Consider the following 12,221-nt stretch of genomic DNA (forward strand, 5'->3'; position numbering starts at 1 on the left):
TATAGAGTATATATTCAATGAGCTTCTCTAACTCATTAATTACTCATTTATAAAGCAGATTGCTTTTTTGTTAGAGCAATGCATGTTTTGCACATGCCCAACATTTGAGACTTTCGAGCTCCTGTTTTTACACCCTACAGTAGTCATAGTTTTTCAATTACCTCATGCCTAAGATATTTGCATTTTAAATAATCATAATCGTGAGTGTTGGACACATCATTGTTGTTTAATTGTGGTACTGGACTGTTATTGGACTTTTTAAAAAGCACCACCTCATCTATTGCTTCACTCTCTGGACTCAGTGTTTACACACGAGAAATTTCTTGTAATCAGGCTTTTCGACAGTGCTTGAACTGACACTGCTGAGCTCCCCAATCAAATCATGAAAATCGCATGTGTATTTCATGCCTCTGAGGTTGCCGGATTTCATCATGCCGGATAATGGAGAAGTTATCCAATCATGTATAGACCACTAGCTTCAAAAATGATCACTTGCCTTTCAGTTAGTTACTTTTCTTGTTCACAGAGTGGAAATTTGTCTTTGGCTTCACCATGGAATATAAACCAGAACGTCAAATACCCTAAAAACACAAGAATACATAAAAATAAAAATCTATACACATAGTGTATATACATTTCATAATTTCATTGTGCAGCTGGCACAAATAAGAAGTAATACACATTTTTCCTTGCCTGTGGTTGAGACAAAACTTGAGATAAAAAGTAGAAAATGTGGACTAAAGAAAAAATAAAATAAAATAAAAATATGCTAAAAATGTATTCAATTATACTGCTATATAAATAAGCATGGCATTTTGCCTCATATAAATTTTAATCAGGAGTAGCCCTAGTAGCAATTAAATTAATCGCATTAATTGTAGGATTTTTTAATAGCAGGCTAAATTAAATAAAATGGCTTCCACTCTCATTATTAAGCAACTTATAAAATAGCACTTGATCCAGGACAGAATGAATTTTTTTTTCTAAGAAGACAGTTACTAAATATTTGTAATATTTAAATGGACTAAATCAAAGTTAGGAAATAGAAATATCACAAATTATTGTTGTTTCCACTACAAACACAATAGCAAACCATCAGCTGTTAAAATGTTTTACCAAATTGTTTCCAGTGAACAGTCTGTCTGTGCACATTGTTAAATCATTATTATTAAACCAAAGAAACCATTGTAGGATTTTCTTGGGATCTGGATGCTTTTTTTGAATAATGATGTAATAGTCCCTGTTTGTATCCAGTAGATACCAATATGTGATCTACATGTTACCAGAGGTGTTCTATTAGTCTTTAAAGCAATATGCAAAATATGATACCAATAAAGGGTAAAATAAATTGCTAATAAACGCCCACAGTGATGAGTCCATTTAAAAAAAAAAAACAATAAAATGACTATTATTACCTGTAAAACCATAACACAATCTATGAGGGTCTATTGTTTTGTTTTTTATTTATTTATTTATTATTATGTTTTTCCTTCTCCAGAAGGATTAATTCTGCTCCTTGTTTGAGTTGATATAAGTTTATGGTCAGGTTTGTGTATAATTTTGGAATTAAGTCCTCTTTACACATTCATAACACATCAATAAAAATAGGCTTCTATTTCTACAAACCCTTTTTCTTAGTCTCTAAATAATTTTCTCTCTATTTTTATCAGTTCATCTTCTGTTTTACACACGTTTTATGCTACAAATCTACCGCAGCTTATTTATTACTAATTAAGTCTAATAAAAAAGGAATCTAGATTGGTCCCTGTTCAATGAATTAAACCTGACTCTTCTTTCTGTTTATTTTTTTATATTTTTAGAAAACAACGCGTATAGCTTTGGCCGCACAACAATCGCAAACCTGAAATCAGGGTGAGCATTCATACTTTTACATCAGGGGCGATTGAGTTGATTTCTTGACATAAAGACTTGAATGCTGATAGATTTTATGTTGTTGCTGTCTCATAGGAACAACCTGCTGTGGTTGCACACGTCTTTTGCGTTCCTGTACCTCCTCCTCACTGTCTACAGCATGAGGCGCCACACCTCAAAGATGCACTACAAGGAGGACGACCTGGTGAAGTTATTTATTTTTTCTAAACTAAACCATAATCGAGATTCAATCTGAAACAACGTTGTGTTTATCTAATTTTGTAAATGAGCTTATTGCTAGACAGGAGCTATAATAGAACACTTTAAGTCTTTTATACACTTAGACTTGTTTAGACTTTTTTTATATAGTAGGTTTCCTGAAAATGTATAACTAAATACATAATTACCACTGGAAGGACTCTTCAGTGGTAAAGCTTGATAAGTTTCTGAATCTTCAGGCTTTTGATTTTGCACTCACATGACAAGACTTATTTTGTCTTATCAACCTTGACTTTGAAAATTAAACGTAACTCGTGTCGTTCTTAATTATTTCTAACAGCAATTTGCTGTAGCTGAAAATCAAAAAATACTTTAAGCCTTTACTGTACTTCACATGCAGTTCTAAGAAAATGTCAGCGTTAAAAGAAACTGTAGTACTTTTCCACCATCATGGTGTGAATTGTTTTTGTTTTTTGACAGAACTCAGTGTTTTAATCCCTTACTTATTCACATTTCATAATAACACATGTAATAACATGTAAGTACACTGCCTGGCAAAAAAAAAAAAGTCGCACTCGCTTGTCATTGTTTTGACATCCTTACGCATCATCATATTTATTTCCATCCAGACTTGCATTTTGTGATTTGCTGAGATCTTGTATTGAGGACTAAAGAGTTAAACCATTTCATAAAGTCTTCTTGAGCACATCCTACAAGACTGTCACTTAGGTTAAGGTCAGGACACAGTGGTGGTCTATTTATGTGTTCAAATTATCCATTATGTTTCGTAAAGCACTTCGATAAGTCTTCCTGAAATATGCCCGTGTTGGCAAAGAAATAATGATGGAATAGCCTGGTCGTTTAGTACATTCAGGTTCGCGGCTGATTTCATTTTATTGCCACATAATGTGGCTGAGTTGGGCCATGACCATTTAAAGCAACCCTAGATCATTACACCGCCTCCAATAGATTGTGCAGTACGGACTATCTATGATTGCTGCACCTTATTATGTGCCTCCTTTCTTGCCCTTCATCACTTTGGAATTGGATACATTTGGGCTCATGAGACCATGTCACCTGATTAGTCTGACTACTAAGTTATTTTCTTGTCTAATCCTTTGTTCTCTTTGCATTGTGTATGTGAAAATGCTCTGTTTTGGCTATTATACATTACACTCTACTGTTGAATTTTTACATCCTTGTGACCTTGCCAAGCATTTAAAGTTTCAATTTGTTTAAATGAAAAAATTATTTGTTGGACAATTTCAGTGATTACACTAATTTAGTCCTTAGTTGTTTTCTTAATTGATCCTTTCCCCCCTTTTGCACCGGATATTTAGGAAATGCAAAGCTAAATTGTAGCCATCTGAAGCATATTGATTATGGCAGTAATAATCCAGTCATAGGCCCTTAAGTACTTGCTTATTTAATTCCAAACAAATGTTTTTTTTTTGTTTTTTTTTTGCCAGGCAGTGTTACAGCAGTAGTGTGGATATTACACACTGCTAAATAAAAAAAAAAAACGCTTAACTTGGATGTTTTGGGTTGCATAAGTACCTGCAGTGGCTTACACAGAGTACATTTTCTCAAGAATCTGTTTTTAATGAAGCCTTGGCCCCTGACTGCTCCATATAGAGTGATGTCTTTTAAAAAATAGATGAAGTCTGTCTATAGTACTGACCTACATTCTGCCTGCAGCGTCTCGCAGTAAAAAAAAAAAGATGCTCGTTGCTGACGCAAAAATGCTGAAACTGCTCATTCTTATTTCTTTCTTTGTTTGTCTCTCTTTTGTCTACAGGTGAAACGCACTTTATTTATAAATGGCATCTCTAAATATGCAGAGGAGGTCCATATCAAGCAGCACTTTGAGTAGGATTTTCAGTTGCTTTTGTGTTTTTTATAATTTTTTATAAAATAAACCAATGCTCTCAGTAGTTTCACTCACACAGCTCGTCTCATCATTCAGACATGCCCATAACAGGGAAAACTAGATTTGTGTTATAAATTATGTGAATAATCATAACTTAAATTGTCTAATTGCTAAACAAGGCTAATTGACTGAAATTACCCTTCAGTGTAGCTTAGAGTTAAAATGTTTCGAGAAAATGTTTTAATTAGTTGAGCTGGTGGTTGAGTTGAATGTTAATGTGCTAAATGGGTGCATGCGCTTGTGTGATATGCGAGCTCTCGATTTTGCAGGCTAGCCTATGAGAACTGTGTTGTGCTGGAAGCGCGCATCTGCTACAACGTGGCCAAGCTCATGGCTCTCAATGCCGAGAGGTACACACAATTTTATTTATTTTACTCGAGAGTCAGTAAGACGTAGTAGTAATAGTGTAGTAATAGTAGTAGGTCTCATGTGGGCTCATATGATTTATACCTTTTTCAAATTAAGAAATTAAGAGTGTAGCGTAAGAGTTCAGCGAATAAAATAAAAAAGTCAATTTCTCATCAATCTATTGTAACTCCTGGTTTCTTGACTCTCTACTCTGTGAAAGCGCAAAAATCAAGAAAACAAACATCTGTTGTTTATTTTAATGCTGTATGGGGAGAGTAAATAATGAAGGGAAGAAATACAAGACTTTGGGTCATAGAAAATGTATAATGTTGATTTGGCATTGGAGAAAAAAAAAAAAAAACTAACCATGTGAATCAGAAGTAATCTTTTTGGAAAACTAATAATTTGAGTCTTTATTATTGAGATTTGATAAATATGTAATGCTTTAATTGTTGAAATTGTTGTATTTATCTGGTTTCTGAGACAGAAAGCAATAGTGAACACTTAGGCCAAGTGCTAAGCTTGAAAAAAAAGCTGTTGCCAAGGGCTTATTGATCTGTAGTATGTAAGGGGTATTTTATGTGTGTATATATATGTATGTGTATATATGTACATATGTGTGTGTATGTGTGTGTATATATATATATATATATATCTCACACGTGTATGTATAGTGGTGTGAAAGTGTTTGCCCCCTCCTAATTTCTTATTTTTGTCACACTTTAATGTTTCAGATCATTCAAGTAATTTAAATATTAGTAAATGATAACACAAGTGAACACAACATTCAGTTTTTAAATGCAGGTTTTTATTATTGAGGGGGAAAAAAAAATCCAAAATTACATGGCCCTGTGTGGAAAGTGTTCAAATGTTCTAGCCACACCCAGGCCTGATTACTGCCACACCTGTTCAAAATCAAGAAATCTCCTAAATAGGAATCATGCCGAGATCCAGAGAAATTCTGAAACAAATAAGAAATAAATTAATTGAGCTCTATCAGTCTCTAAAACGTTATAAAGCCATTTCTGAAGCTTTGGGACTCCAGCGAACCACAGTGAGAGCCATTATTCACAAATGGCAAAAACATGGAACAGTGGAGAACCTTCCCAGGAGTGGCCGGCTGACCAAAATTACCCCAAAAGACCCACGACGATTCATACAAGAGGTAACAAAAGACCCCACAACAACATCCAAAGAACTGCAGGCCTCACTTGAACATTTTGGAAGATCTGTGTCCCATTACGTCTGGCATAAAAGTAACACCGCATATCAGAAAAAGAACATCAAACCAACAGTAAAATATGGTGGTGGTAATGTGATGGTCTGGGGCTGTTTTGCTGCTCCAGGACCTGGAAGACTTGCTGTGATTACTGGAACCATGAATTCTGCTGTTTACCAAAAAATCCTGAAGGAGAATGTCCCGCCATCTGTTCGTGACCTCTTGCTGAAGCGAACTTTGGTTCTGCAGCAGGACAATGATTCAAAACACACCAGCAAGTCCACCTCTGAATGGCTGAAGAAAAACAAAATGAAGACTTTGGAGTGGCCTAGTTAAAATCCTGACCTGAATCCTATTGAGATGCTGTGGCATGACCTTAAAAAGGCGTTTCATGCTCAGAAATCCTCCAATGTGGCTGAATTACAACAATTCTGCATAGATGAGTGGACCAAAATTCCTTCACAGCCCAGTAACAGACTCATTGCAAGTTATCGCAAACGCTTGATTGCAGTTGTTGCTGCTAAGGGTGTCCCAACCAGTTATTAGGCTTAGGGGGCAAACACTTTTTCACAAAGAGCCATGCAGTTTTGGATTTTGTTTTCCCTCAATTATAAAAACCTTCATTTAAAAACTGCATGTTGTGTTCACTTGTGTTATCATTTACTAATATTTTAATTAGTTTGATGATCTGAAACATTAATGTGACAGACATGTTAACAAAAAAACGAAATCAGGACAAACACTTTTTCACACCCACTGTATTTGTGTATATTGGTGGGTGATATAAATAAGGCCTGCTGATACTTTAAATTTGAGAGACTGACTGATCCAAGAGAACATCAACACAGCTCTTTCACTACTTTTATGTAATGTGTGTGTGTGTGTGCACGCAGGAAGAAGACTGAGCGTAGTAAGAAGTTCTTTACAGATCTGCAGGCAAAGGAGCACATGCCCACCATGATCAATCCCAAACCCTGCGGCCACTTGTGCTGTTGTGCCATTAAAGGCTGTGAAGAGGTGAAGTCCACACACACACACACACACACACACACAAAATTGTGTGTATCCATCCACACACGTTTAGCAAAAATCAAGCAAAAAATTTTAAAGACAAAGAATATTAAAAATACATTGGGTTATTGTAAAACATACATACTAATATTCTTACACACTGTATAAACACTAGCTTTTGTAACACAGCATATATACTCTACATAAACAATAATACAATAAAATTGCAACACACTTTATACAACCTACTAACTTTCTATAATATTGCACACTAAATGTCACATTGCATATATACTACTGCCATTGAATCACATGGCACACTTTGCATTGTAACACACATCATGTACAAATTAAACATTTTTAATATACTGCTTACACACCAGTGGCGTTACAACACGTCAGACACACTAACAACTAATAGTGTTTTAGCACACTGCAATGTGACACACTAACAATCTTGCTACCCACTCCATATACACTAAGGTTACAAACTGCATGCATACATTTGTAGAAAACATACACACTATTAACATTTGTCTGTTACAGGAGGAAGCAGTGAGCTACTACACAAAGCTGGAAGCAAAACTTAAGGAGGAGTACAGAAAGGAGAAGGAGAAGGTCAACACCAAACCTTTGGGCATGGCTTTTGTCACCTTCCAAAATGAGGCCATGACTGCAATGTGAGTGACTGGAACATGAGTCAGTGGTGTTTCTCGATCATCCATTAGATGCCCATGGGCTGAGTTTGTTTGGATTTATTTTTATCGATTTGGTGACTGAGATGGAAATGTAAAATGGCTGTGTGAAATTTCTTTCATTCTCTCTATAGAATCCTGAAAGACTTTAACGCGTGTCAGTGTCAGGGCTGTGTGTGTCATCAGGAGCCACGTTCCTCTCAGTTCAGCGAGAGTCTTCACGTCTATAACTGGAGTGTGACTTACGCTCCTGACCCCCAGAATGTGCGCTGGTGAGACCTATAGCCGCTTTACACACATTTCATACACACTTCTGAAATACTAATGTGGGTTTAAGATGTGTGTGCTTGGAGCACTAAAACTGATGAAATTGTTCTGCAAGATTGTTGATAAAATAAAGTAGTTTCTTTATAGAATTATATCCGATAAGTGATTTAAAAGTACATTTGCACGTTTGTGTGGTGCCAATTCGTTCATGTATGTAGGTTTTTAGCATCGCATTGTTATGTCATTATTGGAACCATGGCTGTTCTGGTGGAGAGCCAGTCCTCCAGCTTCTGCTACATTTGTGCTGTTATCTGCTACATTTGTGGTGTTATCTGATCATTATCTTGCTTTCTACAGGGAGCATTTGTCTCTCGGAGGCGTTTCATGGTGGATCCGCTGCTTAATCATTAACTGCATTCTCTTCCTACTGCTCTTCTTCCTCACAACTCCGGCCATCATCATTTCCACTATGGACAAGTTTAATGTCACCAAACCGGTGGAGTATCTCAATGTAAGGTTCTATTATTAATTATATATATACAGTAATCCCCCGCTTTGCAACGGTTTGATTGCAGAATTTCATTTGCCACATAACTAATTTGTTTGTTTGGAGTTTTATGTTGAAATAATGAAATGTACTTAAAAAATATATAATTATTAATTATAAAATTAAAACAGTACTGTATACATAAAAAAGCATTTTTGGGTTAACGTCCGTTTATCATTTTGGAACATTACCACCGCGATAAATGGGGGAATACTGTATATGAAAAAATAAATATCAGCTCTAAAATCGGATTTTTTTATTTTATTTTTTTTTCTTCATTTGTCATCAATTACTGAATTCACTCAGAGACAAAAAAAATTCTTTCTATACTATAAGATGCCTTGGAAAAAATTTTACCAAGGGAAAATCATTTGAATATGGGCACATTTATATAATATTTCTTACTGGAAGATTAATATAAATAAAATATGAAATCAGTCAACCTGTTTTAAGAGGCTTTTGCACATTTCTTACGTTTAATGTTCTTGTTCCATTTGTAAGAAACTTTTTTCTTTCCGGAAATAAATGGAAGCACATTGTAAATGCAGTTCAGTACTTCTTTACTATCCACTACTAAATGAATACAAATGTCTGAAGAATAACCTCAAATATCCAGTGTTTGTTTTGTAATTTTAAATTAGAATATGCTAGATAACTTTTTCAAGATATCCACTTGCATGTTTGGATAGTTTTAAGTGCTGAAGTTTGGCCTGAACACCAGCTGTGAAGTGAATGTTGAAATCAAATTGTCATAAATCTATGGATTGTTCTGCATTTTTATCATTAGATGTTCTTTTCATTGTAAAGAAACTTAAGTGGATGCCTTGCAAAAAGTCTAAATGATTGCTCTTTAATTTGTTTATTGATTAAATTGAATGTTAATAGCTTTAAATGCATGACTCTGAATGCTCAGCCTTCCTGTATAGCATATACAATGTAGGCAGTATGGAAAAAGCTGAGGCTGAAATGATGACAGGAGTGGGGGTATAATACTAAATATAGTTTTTCTATATATATACACCTGTATATTTGTATTCGTAGCTCACCTTACATAAGACAGCGGTTGGCAGGAAGGCCGCTGAACGGGAACGGCGGAGGCGGATACCTTGGAATTAAAACAGTGACTCATCTTGAGCAGGGGTTCATCTATTAACTGTGTGCATTTTCTTCTCTTTTTTTTTTTCCCAGAATCCCATCATTACCCAGTTTTTCCCTACTCTCTTGCTGTGGGCTTTCTCTGCTCTCCTGCCCACCATTGTCTACTATTCAGCTTTTTTTGAGGCCCACTGGACCCGGTATGCATAACTATAAATTATATTTTAGGGCTGGATGATGATAATGTTTGTAAACGATTATCACACAATTGGCCTTCCCATTATGTATATCTGCTTTTGAAATTTTGCTTTATTGCAGAAATAGCTAATAGATTTTTTATTTCCCCTTTTTTATGTATTGTATTTACAAAACATGCAAGATATTTTTTAATCTAAAGCTAAACTTATACTAATACAAATGTATAATTTTTATTGTTCTATCTAATTATAAAACATTTAATATAAGCCAAAGTCTAATTATAGGCATGTTTATTTACAGACATTATTTCATATTCCACAGATGAATTTGCTAAAATTTTTAAGAAGTAATTAAAATTAAGTGCATGAAAGAAGCACAGATTTCTAATAATAGAACAATAAAATTCTTAGCTTGAAATCGAAAATATCTACAGATAGGTTTGATAATATTATTTTTTATATATTGTAATCTGAATGGGTGTTGATGGAGAAGTATCGAGAAGGTCAGACGGAGTTGCATTGTGTATTTGTGGATTTAGACGACAGGGTGCTGAGAGAGGAGTTGTGGTATTGTATGAGGAAGTCAGGTGTGTCAGAGAAGTATGTGAGGGTGGTGCAGGACATGTATGAGGACAGTGTGACAGCAGTGAAGTGTGCAGTAGGAACGACAGGCTGGTTCAAGGTGGAGGTTGGACTGCATCAAGGATCGGCTCTGAGCCCTTTCATGTTTACAGTGATGATGGACAGGTTAATGAACAAGGTCAGACAGGAGTCTCCATGGACTATGATGTTTGCAGATGATATTGTTATTTGTGTTGAGAGTAGGGAGCAGGTTGAGAAGAGCCTGGAGAGGTGAAGGTACACGCTGGAGAGAAGTGGATGAAAGTCAGTAGGAGTAAGACAGAGTACATGTGTGAACGAGAGGGATGGCAGTGGAGTAGTGCGGTTGCGGGAAGAAGAGGTAGAAAAGGTAGAGGACTTCAGGTACCTGGGGTCAACAGTGCAAAGTAATGGAGAGTGTGTTAGAGAAGTGAAGAAAAAAGTGCAGGCAGGGTGGAGTGAGTGGAGAAAAGTGACAGGAGTGATTTGTGATAGTAGGGTATCTGCAACAGTGAAAGGGAAAGTTTATATGACTGTGGTGAGACCTGTGATGTTGTATAGTTAAGAAACAGTGGCATTGAGTAAAAGACAGGAGGTGGAGCTGGAGGTAGCAGAGCTGAAGATGTTGAGGTTTTTGTTGGGAGTGAAGAGGATGGACAGGATTAGAAACGAGTTTATTTGAGGAACAGCGCATGTAGGACGTTTTGGGAGACCAGGTGAAGGAGGCGAGATGAGATGGTTTGGACATGTGCAGAGGAGGGACATGGGGTAAATCGGTAAAAGAATGCAGAGCATTGAGCTTCCAGGTAGGAGGAAAAGAGAAAGGTCTAAGAGGAGGTTTATGGATGTTGTGAGGGAAGACATGCAGGTAGTTGTGGTAAAAGAGGCAGATGTAGAGGACAGGGGGGTATGGAGACGGATGATCTGCTGTGATGACCCCTAATGGGAGAAGCCAGAAGAAGAAGAAGAAGATGATTACAATCTGAATGGGAAATTTTACAATATATTAAGCTCATGTTAAATTTGATATTAGTAAAATGTCTAGAAATATATTCAATTTTCTAACATTTAGTTTATAGTAGCTAAATTCTTCTTCTTCTTCTTCTTCTTTAGTTTATAGTAGCTAAATAATGAGAATAATTTAAAAACATAGATTTACAACTTTGACTAGTTAAGATATGCTGTTCTCTATTTTTATATATATATATATATATATATATATATATATATATATATATATATATATATATATATATATATATATATATATATATATATATATATATATATATATATAATTATGTGTGTGTGTGTGTGTGTGTGTGTGTGTGTGTGTGTGTGTGTGTGTGTGTGTGTGTGTGTATGTATGTATGTATGTGTGTATATATATATATATATATATATATTAGTGTGTATAATTAGTTAACAATAACAAAAAAATTACTTTGTTATATAATAAAGTACTTTATTATTTCCAATTAATTGTTTTACTAATTACTAATACTAATTGTACTAGTATGTTACCTCCAAGAAATACTACTTTCTTATACAACAATGTAAGTTTTCTTGTAAATAACAAATTACTATGCAAAAAAAATGTACTTAAAATTGTAAGACTGCAGTATGTTGAAAAAGATACAATTACTTAAAAAATCAAAAACTGTATAATGAAAGACAATTACTAAAAAAGTGCATTTTATGTAACAAGGTACCATTTACTTAAAATTAACAAGTGCTATTGATATGAAGTGACTACTACACTTACTGTGAAACACTGACTGATCTAAAGATACAATTTATCTGAAGTAACATTGATATATATTTTTTTATATATATAAATATTTTTTTTGGTGAAAAAAAGATTTGATATTTAAACATAATACAATTTCTTTGTAACAATAAGGTACAAATTGTTATATACTTTTCTATTTCTAATTAAGTTTGTAGTACCTTTTTTCAAATTTAACCTGATTTTAAGATTCTAATTTTACATCAGTAAGATATTCAGCAGACTGACAGGTATTTTTAGATAAATGTTGTACAGAAGATACTTAAACCTTTACTTCTTTTTATGCTTATGTGTTTTAGGTCAGGAGAAAACCGGACGACCATGCACAAATGCTACACCTTTCTCATCTTCATGGTCCTTTTGCTGCCATCTCTGGGTCTCAGCAGGTAAATTAGTGTTTACTGGAATTAAAAGATGATCAATGAGATCAGC

The 12,221-nt window shown here is 34.8% G+C and overlaps 1 protein-coding gene across 5 annotated transcripts in view; it reads left to right on the top strand.

Annotated features, from left to right (window-relative positions):
• Positions 1-12,221, top strand: part of tmem63bb (transmembrane protein 63Bb) — a 59,222-nt gene that overhangs the window by 37,229 nt on the left and 9,772 nt on the right. For all 5 annotated transcript variants that reach the window (XM_083558732.1, XM_083558736.1, XM_083558734.1 and 2 more), the window contains 10 exons: positions 1,821-1,872; positions 1,969-2,077; positions 3,890-3,960; positions 4,291-4,371; positions 6,482-6,605; positions 7,146-7,279; positions 7,429-7,566; positions 7,919-8,072; positions 9,297-9,403; positions 12,089-12,175. In XM_083558732.1, coding sequence (XP_083414858.1) covers positions 1,821-1,872; positions 1,969-2,077; positions 3,890-3,960; positions 4,291-4,371; positions 6,482-6,605; positions 7,146-7,279; positions 7,429-7,566; positions 7,919-8,072; positions 9,297-9,403; positions 12,089-12,175 — 1,057 coding nt within the window. The remainder of the gene's footprint in view (positions 1-1,820; positions 1,873-1,968; positions 2,078-3,889; positions 3,961-4,290; positions 4,372-6,481; positions 6,606-7,145; positions 7,280-7,428; positions 7,567-7,918; positions 8,073-9,296; positions 9,404-12,088; positions 12,176-12,221) is intronic.

Source organism: Silurus aristotelis, assembly GCF_946808225.1.
Source record: "Silurus aristotelis genome assembly, chromosome: 13".
Classification (NCBI taxonomy): domain Eukaryota; kingdom Metazoa; phylum Chordata; class Actinopteri; order Siluriformes; family Siluridae; genus Silurus; species Silurus aristotelis.